This window comes from Coregonus lavaretus (assembly GCF_964263955.1).
Source record: "Coregonus lavaretus genome assembly, chromosome: 12".
NCBI classification, from domain to species: Eukaryota; Metazoa; Chordata; class Actinopteri; order Salmoniformes; family Salmonidae; genus Coregonus; species Coregonus lavaretus.
Genome location: NC_139999.1, coordinates 56,918,001 through 56,939,931, shown reverse-complemented (window position 1 = coordinate 56,939,931; position 21,931 = coordinate 56,918,001). Strand labels below are relative to the sequence as shown.

The 21,931-nt window shown below is 41.4% G+C and overlaps 1 protein-coding gene across 1 annotated transcript in view; it reads left to right on the top strand.

The window, feature by feature from the left end:
• pigu (phosphatidylinositol glycan anchor biosynthesis, class U) overlaps positions 1-21,195 on the top strand; it is a 37,235-nt gene extending 16,040 nt beyond the window's left edge. The window contains exons 5-12 of the mRNA XM_084173941.1: positions 4,262-4,371; positions 4,662-4,762; positions 4,847-4,944; positions 6,936-7,090; positions 9,099-9,242; positions 15,750-15,874; positions 18,005-18,147; positions 20,067-21,195. Coding sequence (XP_084030067.1) covers positions 4,262-4,371; positions 4,662-4,762; positions 4,847-4,944; positions 6,936-7,090; positions 9,099-9,242; positions 15,750-15,874; positions 18,005-18,147; positions 20,067-20,180 — 990 coding nt within the window. The 3' untranslated portion in view covers positions 20,181-21,195. The remainder of the gene's footprint in view (positions 1-4,261; positions 4,372-4,661; positions 4,763-4,846; positions 4,945-6,935; positions 7,091-9,098; positions 9,243-15,749; positions 15,875-18,004; positions 18,148-20,066) is intronic.
• Positions 21,196-21,931: the final 736 nt, after the last annotated feature.

Sequence of the window (21,931 nt, the reverse complement as noted above, 5' to 3'; positions counted from 1 at the left end):
TGTTCCCCGAGCCACTTAGTTATCACTTTTACCTAATGGCAAGGTGCTCCATCATGCTGGAAAAGGCATTGGTCGTCACCAAACTGTTCTTGGATGGTTGGGAGAAGTTGCTCTCGGAGGATGTGTTGGTACCATTCTTTATTCATTCTGTGTTTTTAGGCAAAATTGTGAGTGAGCCCACTACCTTGGCTGAGAAGCAACCCCACACAATAATGTTCTCAGGATGCTTTACTGTTGGCATGACACAGGACTGATGGTAGCGCTCACCTTGTCTTCTCCGGACAAGGTGTTTTCCGGATGCCCCAAACAATCGGAAAGGGGATTCATCAGAGAAAATGACTTTACCCCAGTCCTCAGCAGTCCAATCCCTGTACCTTTTGCATATCAGTCTGTCCCTGATGTTTTTCCTGGAGAAAAGTGGCTTCTTTGCTGCCCTTCTTGACACCAGGCCATCTTCCAAAAGTCTTTGCCTTCGCCTCACTGTGCATGCAGATGCACTCGCACCTGCCTGCTGCCATTCCTGAGCAAGCTCTGCACTGGTGGTGCCCCGATCCCGCAGCTGAATCAACCTTAGGAGACGGTCCTGGCGCTTGCTGGACTTTCTTGGGCGCCATGACGCCTTCTTCACAACAATTGAACCTCTCTCCTTGAAGTTTTTGATGATCCGATAAATGGTTGATTTAGGTGCAATCTTACTAGCAGCAATATCCTTGCCTGTGAAGCCCTTTTTGTGCAAAGCAGTGACGACGGCACGTGTTTCCTTGCAGGTAACCATGGTTAACAGAGGAAGAACAATGATTTCAAGCACCACCCTCCATTTAAAGCTTCCAGTCTGTTATTCTAACTCAATCAGCATGACCGAGTGATCTCCAGCCTTGTCCTCGTCAACACTCTCACCTGTGTTAACGAGAGAATCACTGACATGACAGCTGGTCCTTTTGTGGCAGGGCTGAAATGCAGTGGAAATGTTTTTTTTGGATTAAGTTCATTTTCATGGCAAAGAGGGACTTTGAAATTAATTGCAATTCATCTGATCACTCTTCATGACATTCTGGAGTATATGCAAATTGCCATCATCAAAACTGTGAAAATTAGTATTTGTGTAATTCTCAAAACTTTTGACCACGACTGTACCACTACCAGTCAGAAGTTTGAAACACCCAATCATTCAAGGGTTTTTCTTTATTTTTACTATTTTTTACATTTGTAGAATAATAGTGAAGACATCAAAACTATGAAATAACACATATGGAATCATGTAGTAACCAAAAAAGTGTTAAACAAATCAAAATATATTTTATATTTCAGATTCTTCAAATAGCCACTCTTTGCCTTAATGACAGCTTTGCACACTCTTGGCATTCTCTCAACCAGATTCATGAGGTAGTCACCTGGAATGCATTTCAATTAACATGTGTGCCTTCTTAAAAGTTAATTTGTGTAATTTCTTAATGCGTTTGAGACAATCAGTTGTGTTGTGACAAGGTAGGGGGGGTATACAGAAAATAGCCCTAACCAAGTCCATATTATGGCAAGAAAAGCTCAAATAAGCAAAGGGAAACGACAGTCCATTACTTTAAGACATGAAGGTCAGTCAATACGGAACATTTCAAGAACTGTAAAAGTTTATTCAAGTGCAGTCACACAAACCATCAAGCGCTATGATGAAACTGGCTCTCATGAGGACCGCCACAGGAATGGAAGACCCAGAGTTACCTCTGCTGCAGAGGATAAGTTCATTAGAGTTACCAGCCTCAGAAATTGCAGCCCAAGTAAATGCTTCACAGAGTTCAAGTAACAGACACATCTCAACATCAACTGTTCAGAGGAGACTGGGTGAATCAATTGCTGCAAAGATACCACTACTAAAGGACACCAATAATAAGAAGAGACCTGCTTGGGCCAAGAAACACGAGCAATGGACATTAGACCAGTGGAAATGTGTCCTTTGGTCTGGAGTCCAAATTTGAGATTTTTGGTTCAACCGCCGTGTCTTTGTGAGACGCGGTGTGGGTGACCGGATTATCTCCGCATGTGTAGTTCCCACTGTAAAGAATGGAGGAGGAGGTGTTATGGTGTGGGGGTGCTTTGCTGGTGACACTGTCTGTGATTTATTTAGAATTCAAGGCACACTTAACCAGCATGGCTACCACAGCATTCTGCAGCGATACGCCATCCCATCTGGTTTGGGCTTAGTGGGACTATCATTTGTTTTTCAACAGGACAATGACCCAACACACCTCCAGGCTGTGTAAGGGCTATTTTACCAAGAAGGAGAGTGATGGAGTGCTGCATCAGATGACCTGGCCTCGACAATCCCCTGACCTCAACCCAATTGAGATGGTTTGGGATAAGTTGGATGGCAGAGTGAAGGAAAAGCAGCCAACAAGTGCTCAACATATGTGGGAACTCCTTCAAGACTGTTGGAAAAGCATTCCAGGTGAAAATAGTAAAAAATAAAGAAAAACCCTTGAATGGTGTGTCCAAACTTTTGACTGGTACTGTATATGGGGCATACAACCATCTCAGCTCTGCCAATTTTGCTGCGATGAGAAAGAATCATTAGATCACTTATTCTGGTATTGACCCCATGTAGCTTGTTTCTGGTCACAGGTTCAGGAGCGGCAATTTTTGGAAAAGCATTCCAGGTGAAGCTGGTTGAGAGAATGCCAAGAGTGTGCAAAGCTGTCATTAAGGCAAAGGGTGGCTATAAAATATATTTTGATTTGTTTAACACGTTTTTGGTTACTACATGATTCCATATGTGTTATTTCATAGTTTTGATGTCTTCACTATTATTCTACAATGTAGAAAATTGTAAAAATAAAGAAAAACCCTTCAATGAGTAGGTGTGTCCAAACTTTTGACTGGTACTGTATACCCTATGCATCCACACCCATTCTCTCCCACCCTCCTACACATATTCACCATCCCTCACTCTTCCCTCACACTCCCATTCATATACACACACGTACACACCTACACTCCCACACAAACGCACACACACATCCATTTAACAGTTGACATACACTACCGTTCAAAAGTTTGGGGTCACTTAGAAATGTCCTTTATTTCGAAAGAAAAGCAATTTTTTTGTTAATTGAAATAACATCAAATTGATCAGAAATAGTGTAGACATTTGTTAATGTTGTAAATGGCTATTTTAGCTAGAAATTGCTTATTTTTAATGGAATATCTACATAGGCGTACAGAGGCCCATTATCAGCAACCATCAGTCCTGTGTTTCAATGGCACATTGTGTTTGCTAATCCAAGTTTATCGTTTTAAAAGGCTAATTGATCGAAAACCCTTTTGCAATTATGTTAGCACAGCTGAAAACTGTTGTGCTGATTTAAAGAAGCAATAAAACTGGACTTTTTGAGACTAGTTGAGTATCTGGAGCATCAGCAATTGTGGGTTTGATTACAGGCTCAAAATGGCCAGAAACAAAGAACTTTCTTCTGAAACTTGTCAGTCTATTCTTGTTCTGAGAAATGAAGGCTATTCCATGCGAGAAATTGCCAAGAAACTGAAGATCTCGTACAACGCTGTGTACTACTCCCTTCACAGAACAGCACAAACTGGCTCTAACCAGAATAGAAACAGGAGTGGGAGGTCCTGGTGCACAACTGAGCAAGAGGACAAATAAATTAGTGTCTAGTTAGAGAAACAGATGCCTCACAGGTCCTCAACTGGCAGCTTCATTAAATAGTACCTGCAAAACACTAGTCTCAACGTCAACAGTGAAGAGGCGTTGAGGACCTGTGAGACGTCTGTTTGTCAAACTACGAGAGTGAAGTACGAGTAAAGTAGGAGGCCCAGGTTTCAATAGGTGATAAGATGGCAAAGCAGTTTTATGCGCTGACTGAATGGAAGCTGATAATTACTGTGAGTATTTTACTCCGCTGATCTCGGGAAGAAATTACTGTCCGAGACAGAGTCAAGACAGAGTAAAAATGTATCCGACACTGAGACAAGACCAAGACACTCGAGTACTACATCACTGGCGTGAGGTAATAGAGTAGTGCGAGTGCAGCTCAAATGTAATGTTTTATGCGTTCTCCACACTCTCTCATCCTCACAAGAATGTACTCAAGAGAAGGTCCTCTAAGAATGCACTCCAAGCATGAGTGTGGAGCACGGTAGTATGCATACTGAGAAACACCCCCATTTTGAGATGCCTATACATACTGTACATGCACAGGCAAGACGACAACGAGCTAGTGGTAGCCCTTCATGTGGTGTGTGTTTTTTGCTCCAGTTCAGGAAACAGAAGTACGCCCTGGAGGCTAACCGCTATCCTCTGAACTGCCAGCAGCTCTTCCGCACGCCCAAAGAGATGTACTACATCCCTCTGAAGGTGGCCATGTTGTAAGTACCTGAGAAGGCACAGATCTAGGATCAGCTTACTTTTCCCCAGTCCTGACCAAGTCCATTAGAGGGGTAAACACAAAACTGACTCTAGATCAACATCCAGGGTGAACTTCACCCTACTCCACCTGGCTCAACCTGGTCAGCTCAAAGAACAGCAGATTCAACATTTAGAGATGCACAGCAACACAATCACTCCTTGAAACCTATGGGTGTCCGCCAGTTTTGGTAAACAAAGCATTTACAACCTAATGATGACCTTTTTTTGTTTTCGCTCTCTCTCCCTGCAGTTACTTGTTGAACCCTTTCACGATCCTCTCCTGTGTGGCAAAGTCAACCTGTGGGCTTAACAATGCAGTCATTGCACTCTTCATTCTCTGTACAATAAAAGGTATGTGTACAGCAACAAATGGTGTCACCCAAACCATGTATTTATTTGTCGTGTCAATAACTACATTTTTCTCTGATATTGAAGGAAGTGCCTTGATGAGTGCAATATTCTTGGCCTTGGCGACATACCAGTCAATCTACCCGCTCACACTATTTGCCCCAGCACTGCTCTACCTACTACAGGTACGTTCGTATGACTCAGCTGAAAGACTGTTGGCCTCACTTTTCACAAGTTTCCGTCAGTGATATGTCTTTATAGTCCAAAATGGCTTCCTCCCCTTGTTGCCTTACCTTCAAATGCACAGACATGAAAACTGGGCAGGTGAAAGCTAAGTCCTAGGCCCGGTTTCCCAAAAGTATCTTAAGGCTAAGTTCATCGTTAGAACCTTTTGTAGCAGCATTGTTAAATCTCTGAACTGTTTCCCAAAAACATCGTTATTAAAGTCGGATGAACTCGTGGATACCATTTTTATGTCTCTGCGTACGGTATGAAGTAAGTTGGTAATGGCGCTAGTGCAATTGCTACCTAGTGTTAGAACAATGACTGGGAGTCTATGGGTATCTGCTAGCATACTAGCAGATACCTATAGACTTCCAGCCATTGTGCTAACGCTAGTTAGCATTGGCTCGCAAAACTACCTCTAACTTCCTTCATACTAGGCACAGAGACATACAAATTGTATCCACAAGTTCATCTGACTCTGGGGAAGTATCCATTTAACGTTGCACTTGAAAATGCTTGTAATCAAATGCCTGCCTCAGACCAATCGTAGAACAGCTAAGTGCAACATTAGATGCTTTTTTTGCCTTCCCGTGTCACTTTATATACAAGATCTCTGCTAAACATAGAAATCAGTGTTTTTCATTCTCTGTGACCGCCGATAACTTCACATAGAAGTTGACTACAAATACAAAGTTGCCAATATCTTTGCAATTTTTACAAACAAGTGAAGGATAAAAGATGTCACAAATGAAATCAGAGATGACTACCTACAGTATAGGCTATAGGCCTATATATTCCAATGATATTGAAATCAATTTCATGTTCATTCAATTGAGTTTTATTTGGCTACTGTCTAATTTTTGCTTCAATATACTTAGCCTTCCACCATATGGGTGTAGCCTAACATGTGCGCAATGATGTGCCAAATCTTGATTTAGTGCATTATTATAGGGTAAGCATTAGAATAACCCGTCTCAATATTTGCAGCCATAGGTGATAATATCTCTCTAGGAGCTGATCCGTCGTCAGTATTGTTGAAGCCTGCCTCACAGTGCTTGAGGCATCACTACAGACCCGGGTTCGATCCCGGGTTGTGTTGCAGCCGGCCGCGACCGGGACACCCATGAGGCGGCGCACCATTGGCCCAGCGTCGTCCGGGTTAGTGGAGGGTTTGGCCGGCCGGGATGTCCTTGTCCCATCGCACTCTAGCGACTCCTGTGGCAGGCTGGGTGCATGCACGCTGACATGGTCGCCAGTTGTACAGTGTTTCCTATGGGTTAAGTGAGCAGTGTGTCAAGAAGCAGTGCAGCTTGGCAGGGTCGTGTTTCGGAGGACGCATTGGTCTCGACCTTCGCCTCTCCCGAGTCCATTCAGGAGTTGCAGCAATGGGACAAGACTGTAACTACCAATTTGGATATCACGAAACTGGGGAGAAAAAGGGAGAAAACATAATTTAAAAAACACTTAAGTTCCATCGCTATCGGGAAACCGGGCCCTGGTTGGTAGGCGTCCACCATATGGGTTCTAGCCAATGCTTTCAGTTCAATGCAGTTGAAGAAGTCCGAGTCGAGAGGAGGCCATTTTGGACTATTGAGATGCACCCCTGGTGAACATATTAAAAAATCGTCCTTGCCTTCTCTACCTCATTGCCCTGATCTGTAAGAACTGACCAGGTGAAAGGCAGCCTAATAATGAACTTTCAAGTTTTTTTTCTCCAAATCAATGCAAATGAAGGAGAGGAGACCAGAACAGCAGTGTATGTATCAAGCATCTCAGAATAGGAGCGCTGATCTAGGATCTTTTGTATCCATGTAACCTTATTCATTGTGATCTAAATGGCAAAACTGATCTTAAATCAGCTCTCTTACTCTGAGACGCTTGATATATTCTGCCCCAGATTTAAGCAATTGAGATATGAATTCTCTCCCTGGTGTCCCTCTCTTGCCCACAGAGGTTGTACATCCCAGTGAACTGGCGCAGGCCCAGCTTCTGGCTCTTCACAACGCAGTACGCCTTCATGTACCTGGGCAGCCTGTGTGTCATGGTCTGTCTGTCTTTCTTCCTGCTCAGCTCCTGGGACTTCCTGTCCTCCGTCTACGGATTCATGTGAGTGAAAACATGGACACCAGGATTGGGGTCAATTACATTTCAATTCAGGATTTCAGGAATTGACTGAATTGAAATAGAATTGACCCCAACCCTGATGGACACATTTATTACTTGTTTCACCTTGATGTTTGCGCCAAGACCCCGGTAATCAGTTCGACTTTGGGTTGCATGAGTAAAAAGGTTATTTGAAGGTTGTAGACCTTAGTATACAATTACTGTTAATTTGTGCATTGAGTTCACTAATCTATGTAAAACATGAATAGGTTTCTTATGAATGTGATAACCTACAACTTTTTCCCACTATCAAAGATCTCATGAATAAAGTTAGTCATTCTTTATTTGGGAATTGCATTTAGGCCTAGCAGACATATTTGGAAGATAAGACTGCTATGAGATGGAATGTGTTATGAAATGTGTTTGTGGTGTAACGTATTCGGAAAGTATGACCCCTATACACACAATACCCCATAATGACAAAGCGAAAACAGGTTTTGCAAATTAATAAAAAAAAGTATACCTTATGTAATTCAGATCCTTTGTTACAAGACTTGAAATTGAGCTCAGGTACATCCTGTTTCCATTGATCATCCTTGGGATGTTTCTACAACTTGATTGGAGTCCACCTGTGGTCAATTAAATTGATTGGACATGATTTGGAAAGCCACACACCTGTCTATATAAGGTCCCACAGTTGACAGTACATGTCTGAGCAAAACCAAGCTATGAGGTCGAAGGAATTGTCCGTAGAGCTCCGAGACAGGATTGTGTCGAGGCACCGATCTGGGGAAGGGTACCAACACATTTCTGCAGCATTGAAGGTCCCCAAGAACACAGTGGCCTCCATCATTCTTAAATGGAAGAAGTTTGGAAACACCAAGACTCTTCCTAGACCTGGCCGCCCGGACAAACTGAGCAATCGGAGAAGGGCCTTGGTCAGGGAGGTGGCCAAGAACCCGATGGTCACTCTACCATAAAGGCCTGATTGGTGGAGTGCTGCAGAGACTGTTGTCCTTCTGGAAGGTTGTCCCATCTCCACAGAGGAACTCTGGAGCTCTGTCAGAGTGACCATCTGCTTCTTGGTCACCTGACCAAGGCCCTTCTCTGATTGCTCAGTTTGGCCGGGCGCCCAGCTCTAGGAAGAGTCTTGGTGGTTCCAAACAAAGAATGATGGAGGCCACTGTGTTCTTGGGGACTTTCAATGCTGCAGAAATCTTTTGGTACAATTCACCAGATCTTTTCCTCGAAACAATCCTGTCTCTGAGCTCTACGGACAATTCCTAAAATCTCATGGCTTGGTTTTTGCTCTGACATGCACTGGCAACTGTGGAATCTTATATAGACAGGTGTGTATCTTTCCAAATCATGTCCAATCAATTGAATTTACCACAGGTGGACTCCAATCAAGTTGTAGAAACATCTCAAGGATGATAAATGTAAACAGGACGCACCTGAGCTCAATTTCAAGTCTCAGAGCAAAGGGTCTGAATACTTAAGTAAATAAGTTTTTTTGTTTTTAATACATTTGCAAACATTTCTAAAAACCTGTTTTAGCGTCGTCATTATGGGGTATTGTGTGTAAATTTAATCAATTTAGAATAAGGCTGTAACGTAACAAAATGTGGAAAAAGTCAAGGGCTCTGAATACTTTCCGAATGCAATGTATATGGCTAATTAAACAGCCCATATGATGGCGCGGCACTTGTAGACTAGGACAGATGAAAGGAGTAACTAGTAGTGAGCAAACCTGAGTTAGGCTACTATCAATCACTGCTCGCCTTACTCCCTCCAACAGTCAAACAAAGGTGAGATTTTGAAATGTGAAAGTAACGCTAAGCAGTTATATAACGTGTTACTTTCCACACAAAGTAATATTGTAAAGTAGCGCGCTACTTTTGTGAAATGTAACAAGTAACTAATCCCAACACTGGTTATGAAAGGGCCTTTATGCGTTGTGTGAGTGTTCCTTCTGACCGTGTGAATGCTGCTCTCTGTGTCTCCTCCCCAGCCTCTCCGTGCCAGATCTCACCCCCAACATAGGCCTCTTCTGGTACTTCTTCGCCGAGATGTTTGAGCACTTCCGCCTCTTCTTCATCTGCGTCTTTCAGATCAACGTGTTCTTCTACACCATTCCACTTTCCATCAAGCTAAAGTGAGTCCCCTTCATCAGCTCTTCAACTCAGTGTGGAGAGACTACGGTCGTCATTTTTGTGGTGCAAAAGAGCACAGATCTGTGGGGCAAAATACAGTAAACCTTCAAATATGTCCGCACTGTTCCTATAGATGCATGTTAGCACATATGCTAATGAAAACAATTCTTCATAAATATTATACTCATGAACCAGAGGTCAGATTTACTGACTCATGATTGACTCATCAAAGACATTACCCTGATGAACCATGTTAAGTTTGGCATTGATATCTTAACAAATTAGGAAACTATTAACAATTCTCTTTTTGGACCATGTAACGCTAATGCTTAAAATAATCATACATCTTCTCATGGACTAAAAGTCAGATTCACTCCAAATTTGGTTTTTGCACTCATCACAATAGTCCCTGAAGAGTTTGAGAAAATAACATTGATGCATTGAAAGATGGCAACACTATACCAATATTAGCACATACGCATATCAGCATGTTCTCATGAACCATGGAATGTAGGCCCATGGTACATGTCTTAACTTAGTTTGAGAAAAGCTAAGGGATTGGTCAATAGATGGCTGAGTTATTGACAAATAAAAAAATCTGGTTTGTGTCCATTTAAACCACTGTAAATCCGCATTTTGCAACCCTTTGACTTAGCCGATTGGCACCTGTGTTTTTCTGTTGCTCATTAGAAAAACTTGATGTTTTTAATGAATCAAAAAAAAACTTTAATTAAGTTAGATGTTTTTGCCGAGGATGTTTTAGTTGTGCAATTTTACATCTAACTAATGTGTTCGGGGCAGTAATTTTCCTAGTAACAAAATGCACGCTGTGTTGTCTTATGTAAACAGTCAGAGCTGCTGAGCAGGTCTGTCACACTGTCTATGCTATTGGATAGAGAGCGATAATGCAGCTGTTCACCCCATGTCATTTACCCGTTGTGACGCATGGATGTTCCGAACTCAAGATTGACTTTATGACCAAAATTATCCTATTTACCCTAGAATAGGTGTTTGACTTATATCAATGCCACATAGGCCATTTTCAAAGGTATTTGTTGCTTTTTAAAGGCAGTCGCTCTTTAACAATTAATTATTTGCCTATGTAACGCTAATGCTCAAAATAATCTGCAATCATCTTCTCCTCATGAACCATACCTCAGAATCGCTCCAGATTTTGTATTTAGACTTATTACATCAGTCTTGAATGGTTTTGAGAAAAAAACGGAATGCATTCAAATATGGCCACACTGTACCTATAGATGCACATACAGTACATTCAGAAAATATTCAGACCCCTTCCGACTTTTTCCACATTTTGTTACATTACAGCCTTATTCTAAAATGGATTCTCATCAATCTACACACAATACCCCATAATGACAAAGCAAAAACAAAATGTATTTAAAAAGAATAATACAAAAATGGATATCATATTTACATAAGTATTCAGACCCTTTACTCAGTACTTTGTTGAAGCACCTTTGGCAGCGATTACAGCCTCAAGTCTTCTTGGGTATGACGCTACAAGCTTGGCACACCTGTATTTGGGGACTTTCTCCCATTCTTCTCTGCAAATCCTCTCAAGCTCTCTCAGGTTGGATTTGTATTAATTTGCAAAAATGTCTGAAAGACAGTTTTTTTCTGTCATTATGGGGTATTGTGAGAATCAATTTTAGAATAAGGCTGTAACAAAATGTGGAAAAAGTGAAGGGGTCTGAATACTTTCTGGATGCACTGTAGGGCTAATGCTAAAAAATACTTAATCTTCTCATGAACGGTCAGTCAGATTGACTCCAGAGTTGGTACATAGACTCAATTAATTAGCCTCTAATTAATTTGAGAATGATTAGTTGCTGCATTTAGAGTCATGGACATGGGGCCTTGAAATTTGGTATGTAAACCTTATGCATTTGTCCTTAGAAGCTCTGTGAATATAAAGTCACTGCAACCTTAGATGGCTGCACCAAACCAGTTGGTTGCACTATAGATGTAATTGGCACCAGTGGCATAGGACTTTAGAGCAATAACTAATGATCAAGTGGACTTTGTCTCATGCAAATACATTTTAGATTTAAATTATGCAGACGAACAATGTGAAATATCGTGAAAATAACACTTAATAAAACATTTCACACATCACAAACCATTAGTGAAATTGACCCCATAATTAGTATATGCAGTTGAAGTCGGAAGTTTACATACACCTTAGCCAAATACATTTAAGCTCAGTTTTTCACAATTCCTGACATTTAATCCTAGTAGAAATTCCCTGTCTTTGGTCAGTTAGGATCACCACTTTATTTTAAGAATGTGAAATGTCAGAATAATAGTAGAGAGAGTGATTTATTTCAGCTTTTATTTCTTTCATCACATTCCCAGTGGGTCAGAAGTTTACATACACTCAATTAGTATTTGGTAGCATTGCCTTTAAATTGTTTAACTTCGGTCAAATGTTTCGGGTAGCCTTCCACAAGCTTCCCACAATAAGTTGGGTGAATTTTGGCCCATTCCTCCTGACAGAGCTGGTGTAACTGAGTCAGGTTTGTAGGCCTCATTGCTCGCACATGCCTTTTCAGTTCTGCCCACAGATTTTCTTAAGGATTGAGGTCAGGGCTTTGTGATGGCCACTCCAATACCTTGACTTTGTTGTCCTTAAGCCATTTTGCCACAACTTTGGAAGTATGCTTGGGGTCATTGTCCATTTGGAAGACCCATTTGCGACCAAGCTTTAACATCCTGACTGATGTCTTGAGATGTTGCTTCAATATATCCACATAATTTTCCTTCCTCATGATGCCATCTATTTTGTGAAGTGCACCAGTCCCTCTTGCAGCAAAGGACCCCCACAGCATGATGCTGCTACCCCCGTGCTTCACGGTTGGGATGGTGTTCTTCGGCTTGCAAGCCGCCCCTTTTTCCTCCAAACATAACGATGGTCATTATGGCCAAACAGTTATATTTTTGTTTCATCAGACCAGAGAACATTTCTCCAAAAAGTATGATCTTTGTCCCCATGTGCAGTTGCAAACCGTAGTCTGGCTTTTTTATGGCAGTTTTGGAGCAGTGGCTTCCTTCTTGCTGAGCGGCCTTTCAGGTTATGTCGATTATAGGACTTGTTTTACTGTGGATATAGATTCTTTTGTACCTGTTTCCTCCAGCATCTTCACAAGGTCCTTTGCTGTTGTTCTGGGATTGATTTGCACCAAAGTACGTTCATCTCTAGGAGACAGAACGCGTCTCCTTCCTGAGCGGTATGACGGCTGCGTGGTCCCATGGTGTGTTTACTTGCGTACTATTGTTTGTACAGATGAACGTGGTACCTTCAGGCGTTTGGAAATTGCTCCCAAGGATGAACCAGACTTGTGGAGGTCTACAATGTTATTTCTGAGGTCTTGGCTGATTCCTGTTGATTTTCCCATGATGTCAAGCAAAGAGGCATTGAGTTAGGTAGGCCTTGAAATACATCCACAGGTACACCTCCAATTGACTCAAATGAAGCTTCTAAAGCCATGACATCATTTTCTGGAATGTTCTAAGCTGTTTAAAGGCACAGTCAACTTAGTGTAAACTTCTGACCCACTGGAATTGTGATACAGTGAATTATAAGTGAAATAATCTGTCTGTAAACAATTGTTGGAAAAATGTATTGTGTCATGCACAAAGTAGATGTCCTAACCGACTTGCCAAAACTATAGTTTGTTAACCAGAAATTAGTGGAGTGGTTGAAAAACGAGTTTTAATGACTCCAACTTAAGTGTATGTAAACTTCCGTCTTCAACTGTAAGCTCAATACATTAAGTAATTACTTTAAGAATGATTACCTGCTGCATTCAAAGATAACCAACCTACTTCACTTGCGTCGTCCTTGTGGTGTTGAGAGATAAACATGGTAATGCTTTCATTTTGCACATAAAGGAAGATCGCAAGCACTATCATGTAGAAACTTTGTTATCCAACTCATCTTGTGTCCTTTCGGTCATTTTGTGAACCCTGTTCATTGATGTTTCTGGCATGTTTCCATTAGCCGGTAATTAAATTAAAATAAATTAAAAGTCGAGAAATAAAATTGTAGCCGGCCAAATTGGCCAGGGCTGCCTATCATTCACCCTGATTTTGCGCTTCTCTCACTCCTTACATGTATCGGCCTGCTGCTGAGGAGAGCGAGAGGGCGAGAGAGGAGCCTTGACCTAGGCTACTGTTGATTGCTAAGATGGAGGCCTTTTTCAATGAAGTAAAATGAAAGTTGGGGAGTATGCCTATAGTGAAAAGCCTACAAGGCAGGGCTCCAGACTACGACCATTTAGTCAATTTTTGCGACTCTTTGGCAAGTAAAAAAAAAAATTGGTCGCATTGGTGTGAGTTGCACATTCATTCACCTCACTCAAAACGTCCTATTTTGTAGGAGGCTGACCATGATTTGGTCAAACCGTAAAGTACATTTTAATTTATTTATCAACTCTCAATTTTGAGCTCAATAGCAACTATTTTACAAACAAGATATTTGATATGGCTTTGAGATACGGAGTGCGCGAAATGTGCATTGGCCATTGCGAGTGTTTAGGCCTCATTGGGCAGTAGGCTACAATGTTTTTTGGGAAATTAAACGTACTGTTAGATTAATACATGGCTACTAGCAGTGGGTATAATATTTTAGAGTTAGTGAGTTAGCTAATGTATGGACAAGTTTTAATATTGTAGTGGACAAAGATGAGAAGAACGTTGGCGTGGCCAAATGCATGCTACTGTGCAACTCGCTTTTCAGGTAGGATGCAATTTATTTATTTCGTATGTATAATAATTTGTTTTATTATTATTTTATATCATTGTTATTAATGTAGGCCTATTCATTAATCTAAACCAGTTCTTTAAATATGAAAAACTTTTGTTTCATTCTGTTGACTTTGTTGGCTAAATTAAGTTGGATCTGTTTGTTTTTTATTTGTGCTCCATATTTAGTTTAAGGTGGGTTATAAGTAGACCTTTGTAAAATAAATATAATACCCAACAAATGACAGATAAGGTAGGCACTAGCATTTCTTGGTAATTGCTGCAATATATCCTGTTCAAAACTTTTGTGAAGGTTTAAACCAGTTTGCAAGTGTTTTGTTTCATTCTGTTGAGCCATTTTATTTGGCCAAATTAAGTTCCAACTGCAATGTTGTTTGCCGCAATATAATATCCTGCTCGTATTTTCCCTATAAACAATAGCTTGATTTATTTTTGATATTACCCTAATAAAGATTAGAAAATGTTGTGAAGGTGTGGTGTGGCTGTTAGCCTGTTACTGCAGGCCTATGATATGAAGGCAGTGCGCACCGGCGCTCCATCTCACTCCGACAGGAAGAATGTTTTAGGCCTACCAGAGTTACTCCAATAATCTAACAATATAATTTAAAAAATATATATTTGGATAGAACATTTAAGAATTAGCTTCCTTCTGTACGTCTATATCTGTATAGCAGATGCAGTGGCCTATCTGACAAGGATAAAGAAGTGCATGTCAGTGTCGTAGCATGCCGCTGACATATCTATCTCTCTCTCTGGGGCTAGGCCAAAGCTTCCTTTATATTTATTGTTTTAATATTCATATCATACAGTTGGACGCCTAAGCCTATAGGCCTATGCACCCAATTCATATGGATGACCTGTACTCCCGATTGGCACAGCGGTCTAAGGCACTGCATCTCAGTGCTTGAGGCGTCACTACAGACCCCCTGGTTCGATTCCAGGCTGTATCACAAACGGCCGTGATTGGGAGTCCCATAGGGCGGCGCACAATTGGCCCAGTGTCGTCCGGGTTTGGCCGGTGTAGGCCGTCATTGTAAATAAGAATTTGTTCTTAACTGACTTGCCTAGTTAAATAAAGATAAAATATATATATATATATATATTTTTTATGCATGCAATGCCCTGATGCATTTAGTGCTCATATCTGCGAAAGCTGAACCGTGAGGTGGACAATTATTGTTTAAGGAAAGAAAAAACGAATAAAACAATAGGCTATAATGTGTTGCATATGCTACACATCGAAACACAAGGAATAGTGTTTTTGTAATTTCTTATAGGTGGTTTTTAAGGACACGTTAATGTGGCTCATCTGGCTAAAATCCCTCGTTTATTGAAGGCGCTGGCTGCGTGGGTGGACGCCCAGTGGGTTAAGCACCCAATTCATATGGATGACCTGTACATTTCTCAAATGTCCGATTCATTTAAAATCTTCCTAGTCACTTGTGCGGTGCCAAATTTTCGGAAACCCTGGTTCCTGGGTATTATGTATTATTAAGCAGACAATTTCATTCAAAGCGACTTCCCGTATTGCGTGCATCATTTTTTAAATATCTGTGGCCCCTGTGGGAATTGAACCCACCACTCTGGTGTTACAACTGTCATGCTCCACTGAGCCACGTGTATATATAATGTATCCCATCTAAAAGTGACATCTATAAGTCCTGTAAATTCAGTCCTAAAATGGCTGCTGTATAGTAACACTGCTGTCCTCTCTGTCCCAGGGAGCACCCATTCTTTCTGATCTTCATGCAGATCGCCATCATCTCCATCTTCAAGTCCTACCCCACCGTGGGCGACATCGCCCTCTACATGGCCTTCCTACCGGCCTGGAACCACCTCTACAGATGTGAGTGGTTCTTTCCCATGAGCCATGGATTGTGTTCGATAGGGTACACCGTAGCAAACTTTTTTGCAACAGAAGACGAGCACAAGCATTTCTTATTGGACAAGTTTAGATAGTACCTCCCCGTTTCAAAGCTCTTTCTTCCATTTCTCGCCTACTGAACTCTGTCCTAAAGCTAGCTTTTTCTGTTGAAGAGGCAGGAATACAGTTCGCTGTCGATTTTCAGTTTGCTTTCATCCCTCAAAAGTCGTACAAAGTTGAGCTATGTTAATATTCCACGTCATCTGTTGTGTAGATCCCTGTGTACTGTGTGTGTGAGGATAGCGTTTCCCAAACCTTTGCTCTATTCATTAGCTATCTATTCCACTACTAGCAAACCTCTTTCAACTAATCAAGGGCTTGTAAATAAATCCAATAGGTGGAACAGCTGGGGTGGTGGGTACTCATTGAGAGGTTTTGGAAACATGTTTTATGAGCTGCACAACAGATGGCATTGGACATGGATTAAGCTCGACTAAGACCATTTTTTTAGGAGAACCAACCCTCAGAGGGTGTGCTCCTTAACATCATCCCTAATACTGTAGTGCAGTAGTCCTCAATCCTGCTGCAGGAGAGCCGCAGTACTGCAGGTTTTGTCCCAGCCAAAGGGATGCACTTTTTTTTGTCTTAGCACTAACACACCTAATTCCACTAATCAAAGGCTTAATGATGAGTTGAATCAATTGTGTTAGTGCTAAGGCAAAAACAAAAAATGTGAACCCCATTGGGTCACCAGGACTAGGATTGGGAAACAATGGTCCTTTTGTAGCTCAGTTGGTAGAGCATGGCACTTGTAGCACCAGGGTAGTGGGTTTGATTCTCGGGACCACCCATATGTAAAATGTATACAGGCATGAATGTAAGTCGCTTTGGATAAAAGCGTCTGCTAAATGGCTTATATTACTGGTCTAGGGGTTGTTTTCAGACCAGGTCAAGGGCTCCTAGTATAATGATCTGTCTTTACAAAGGGAAGCAGGAACAGGGGATGACTCAGCTTTGTCAAAGTCAACAATAGAAACCGATTTCTGATGCACCACAGGCACTTGACACAAAGCTCAATAACAAGAAAAGCCAGGATGGTATTTCAGAAAGCATAATCTAATGAGTCATCCAGCTTAATGATCATCTCTTTAGTTATAGCCAACAGAAGTTGGGACTATAGCCAGCTAGTGTAGAGAGTGGTCAGTAAGTCTGTTTTAACGGTTGAAATTTACCTTTTTATGAATTGGAGTTCATACAGTCATTAATTAATCATTTATTTATTTGATAGAGAGAGGTACAATAAAGACATTAATATATTGAATAATCAAGAGTCCAATGCATTGCACCGTCATGATTGGGCTTGCACTAATGGCAGAATATTTACTAGAGAGAGTTAGCTGGCTAAGTGTAAAGTGTTGAGGTTGTAGGACTGGAATGGTGTTTCCCATCTACACTGAGCTCCGGACAGAGAGCAGAGGCAGAAGCAAAGATGCAGTTGGAGTCTTTATATAGATGAAGATGGTTGTAAAATGGAATGGATTGTTCAAATGTTTAGATTCACAGAATGATAAACAGTTGATGTTGCCAGTCTGTATGAGTTATGGTTTGTAATGGCTGCCTGAATTAGCCATTAGCATGTGGTGGCCATTAGCGGCTGGAATCCCACACAAACTAAACAGAGGTGAGGATGTCCTCTTCTATGCAATAAAGGATGTTGGAACTCGCATTCAATTACGCATACTGGTAGTTGTGAGCGTTGTTGGCGTGCTCAACTCCTCCTCCTGTTTTGGTGAAGGACCCAGATTGAAAGGAGGCGCCCTCAATGGCTGTCTGTATAAATACCTGGCCATAGAGATATATAGATGTCACACCTGCCATGAGTGCCCTCTGTCCTCACGTGACCATAGAGTTGGGTAGAGGGCACACCTGCCACGAATGCCCTCTACCCAACTACACATCACCAAATTCTGTAAACTAAGATTAGGGGAAACTTCTACAAGAAAAAGCTTTGGTTTTAGGCTCATTAACGTTAACAAAGGAATGTTATGACTGTACATTATATAGTTTTGTATTGACTATTTATTTGAAGTCTTTATTTTCCTTGTGTTCCAGTCCTGAGGAATATCTTCCTGGTGTCGGTTGTGTTGTTGGCGTGCTCCGCCCTGTTCCCAGTCCTTTGGCACCTCTGGATCTACGCGGGTAGTGCCAACTCCAACTTTTACTATGCCATCACGCTGCTCTTCAACGTGGCACAGGTGAGTGGGCTGGAATGGGCTGCACAGCTGGGTCGGCTAGCATTTGGACAGGCGTCTTCAGTGTCATTTCAGCTAAACCTAGGGTATGGCAATGTCATTTGCATTGGGATTAGAATGATTGTAGTACCATATTTTAAATTGTTATCTTGAGCTACGGTATGTCTGTCATAGCCTGCTATACCCAAAGGACAACCCTGGGGCATCTTACCAAGAACAATGATACAGTGAGCCTGGCTACAAAGTTTGTATGTGGAAGAGGTTTATGACGTCACCTTTAATGAATAGTGGAGGCAGTATAACAGTTAGACTTGTATTTGTCACATGCTTTGTAAACAACAGGTGTAGACTAACAGTCAAATGCTTACTTACTTTTCCAACAATACAGAGATAAATAATATATAGAGAAATAGTGACACGAGGAATAAATACACAGTGAATAACGAATAACGAGTAAAAATAACATAGCTATATACAGGGAGTACCAGTACCAAGTCGATGTGCAGGGGTACGAGGTAATTGAGATAGCTAAGTACATATAGGTAGGGATAAAGTGACTAGGCAACAGGATAAATAATAGACAGTAGCAGCAGCGTATGTGGTGAGTGTGAATGTGTGTGTGGTGTCAGTATGCATGTTATGTGTGTGTTGGGTTGTAAATATGTGTGGGTAGAGTCCAGTGTGTGCACAGGGAGTACAGGAGGGGACTAAGCACACACCCCTGAGGGGCCCGGTGGAGGTGTTGTTGCCTACCCTCACCGCCTGGGGGCGGCCCATCAGGGAGTCCAGGATCCAGTTGCAGAGGGAGGTTTTAGTAGTCAATGAAAAGCATTCTTACATAGGCATTCCTTTTGTCCATTTTACATTTGAGAACCGTGGATCCCGTTTCCTTTTAGAGTCAGTTTGCTCTCACAAATCCCTCATCTGGAGTTGAAATCAGACTTAATGCAGACTTAATTACTCAGGTAACCAGACCGGAACATGGGAATGTTTATCCTTCAGCTGCGTCCTTCACTAATTCATGGTGACCGACACCTGCTCTGGAACAGATGACGTAGACACCAAGGTTTTGGGTTACCTGTCAGAGTGTGAGTAAGATATCACTGTCCAACACTGTTCAATGGAGAGTCTGGGAAACTGGGTCTAATACGCTTTAAGATGAGATCATTTTGTTCCATTGAGACTTTTCTTCCTGGTCTTCCCGGGATATCAGCGAAGACTGAGAATAAATGAGGTTAATAGTGTCTGGTGGGGTCATTAATAATTTGACGGTGTTGGTTTCAACAAAACATTTCCCTTATTAGGTGCATATAATAGCACAATTATAGTTGATAGGCCCTTTAGACTGTTAGGGCAGGTTTCCCAGATGCAGAGCAAGCCTATTCCTAGTCTTTAAAAAAAAGTTTTTCCCAGGAGTAGGCTTAATGAATGTTTTAGGCAGCACTACTGAGGTTCTAGTGTAGTCTCTGTTTGTTATATTCTTACCAGACTGCTCAATTATATGCTTGTGAGCATACTATTTGCAAAAACTGTTGCGTTAACAAATGTGGAGTTTGTAGTTCAACCGTCCTGAAGGATTTTTAGGTAACCGGTGTGAGATTGTGATAGACGTGCCAGTCAGTTTTATAGATTCACCATGTGAGATAAACCAGGTCAATATTGCTAGCTAACTGCTTTGGCTGACAATAGGTTTCCAATCTCTCTGATAGTATGCAGGTTGACTTTGTTGAAACCTGCCTGAGATGACGACATTTCAAAAGGAAAGAGAATGGTTTGGAGACGCTCCCAGAATTGTTATGTAGCAAAGTTTTTGACCTTTGTATGGATCGTCAGCATCCAATTGCAAAATAGTATGTTTGGGTATTCTCCTTTTGTTTTAAAAAGGTATTTCTGTCAATATTGCTTTTGTTTCTTCTTCTCAGATCTTGATGGTGTCAGACTACTTCTACGCGTACCTGCGGCGAGAGCATCACCTGACCCACGGCCTGTACCTGAAGAGGAAAGACGGCAGCGAGGCCACTCTGGTTCTCAAGTAGTAGATGACACACTCATACGCACTCGCGCACACACACAGGCAGGGATGGGACCCTTGCCTGACTGAAAGTGACTCTGAACATTACCCCACCCTTCGAGTTCTTATTTCTGAGGTCTTACTTTTAAACAAACATCCCACCCAACCAACCAACCCCCTGCTCCCCCATAGACCAAAGCCTTAGTGTTTCTGAAGGTCCGGCTGGGATGGAAGATGTGCTGCCTTTTGTCCATGTTCTGTCGCTCCAATGAGTAGGCGAGATATCTGGTTTTAGTGGGTAGGTGATTGGGTTGCTGGTCCGGTTATTTTGCTTCTACCTTTCTCCTGGATTTAATTTCTTATGCTTTTAGGAGTCACTGTCACTCATTGAAAACAAGCAAATGAATTGAGCAGATGTGAGCCGTTGGGTACTTTGGTGCATACGTAAACCAGACAGGTCTGCAGTTAGGCTCTTTTACCAGCAGAGGGCGTCAGTTGAATAGGAAAACTACAGTGGTTTGTCAGTCTGTCAGCCAATGTGTTCATTAGAGCACGCAACGAAAACGTTTTAAAACATTTTGCATAAACCATTTGCGTTTTGTATTGTCCAAGTAGTCCACCTCTGTTTCAGTACGTTGTCTTCCGTTTGCTGCCTAATGAACACAACCCTTTATGTTGTGCTTTAGTAATACACTAAACACTGTGTCCAACAATAACTGTCTGTACAACTTGTTGGTACTCTTCTCTCAATGAGTATCTGATGACTACTGCATTGTCACTATTTGCAAGAGCATAGGAAAAAGATATTGGGTATAAGACACCCGTTTACTGGAGTGTGTCTTCTCTGAGAAAAATGTCATCTGATCTTGAATCCTCCGAACTCTCGTGATGCACTCTGCGTCAACTTGAATGTTAATGTATGCCATTTTTTTATACAAATGAGGGATTTATGTGTAGGCATATAGTATTTATTTATTGCCAGCACTGATTTTGTTCTATCATTTTTGCTTCAATAATTTGGTAAATGGGCGAGTACTTAAGTTGTTTTGATATGTTTATGTATTTTTTACATGATAAGACCAGGGTGATTTTGAAACGGATAATGTTCTATTTGCTGAATGAGTGGCTATGAATGATGATGGCTACATTATAGGTTGTAGTGTTTTGGGGGGTACAGATACAGTGCCTTCAGAAAGTATTCACATCCCTTGACTTTTTCCAAATCTTGTTGTTACAGCCTGAATTTAAGATTAATTAAATGTAGATTTTTTTGTTTTGTAACTGGCCTACACATAATACCCCATAATGTCAAAGTGGAATTATGTTTTCTGAGATTTTTACAAATTAATTAAAAATGAAAAGCAGAAATGCCTTGAATCAATAAGTATTCAACCCCTTTGTTGTGGCAAGCCTAAATAAGTTCAGGAGTAAAAATGTGCTTTACGAGTCACATAATAAGTTGCATGGACTCACTCTGTTTGCAATAATAGGGTTTAACTTGATTTTTGAATGACTTCCTCATCTCTGCACCCCACACATACAATTATCTGTAATGTCCCTCAGTTGAGCAGTGAATTTTAAACACAGATTCCACCACAAAGACCAGGGAGGTTTTCCAATGCCTCGCAAAGACTGGCACCTATTGGTAGATGGGTAAATACATTTTAAAAAGCATACATTGAATATCCTTTGTAGCATGATGAAGTTATTAATTACACTTTGGATGATGTATAAATACACTGTCACTACAAAGATACAGGCATCCTTCCTAACTCA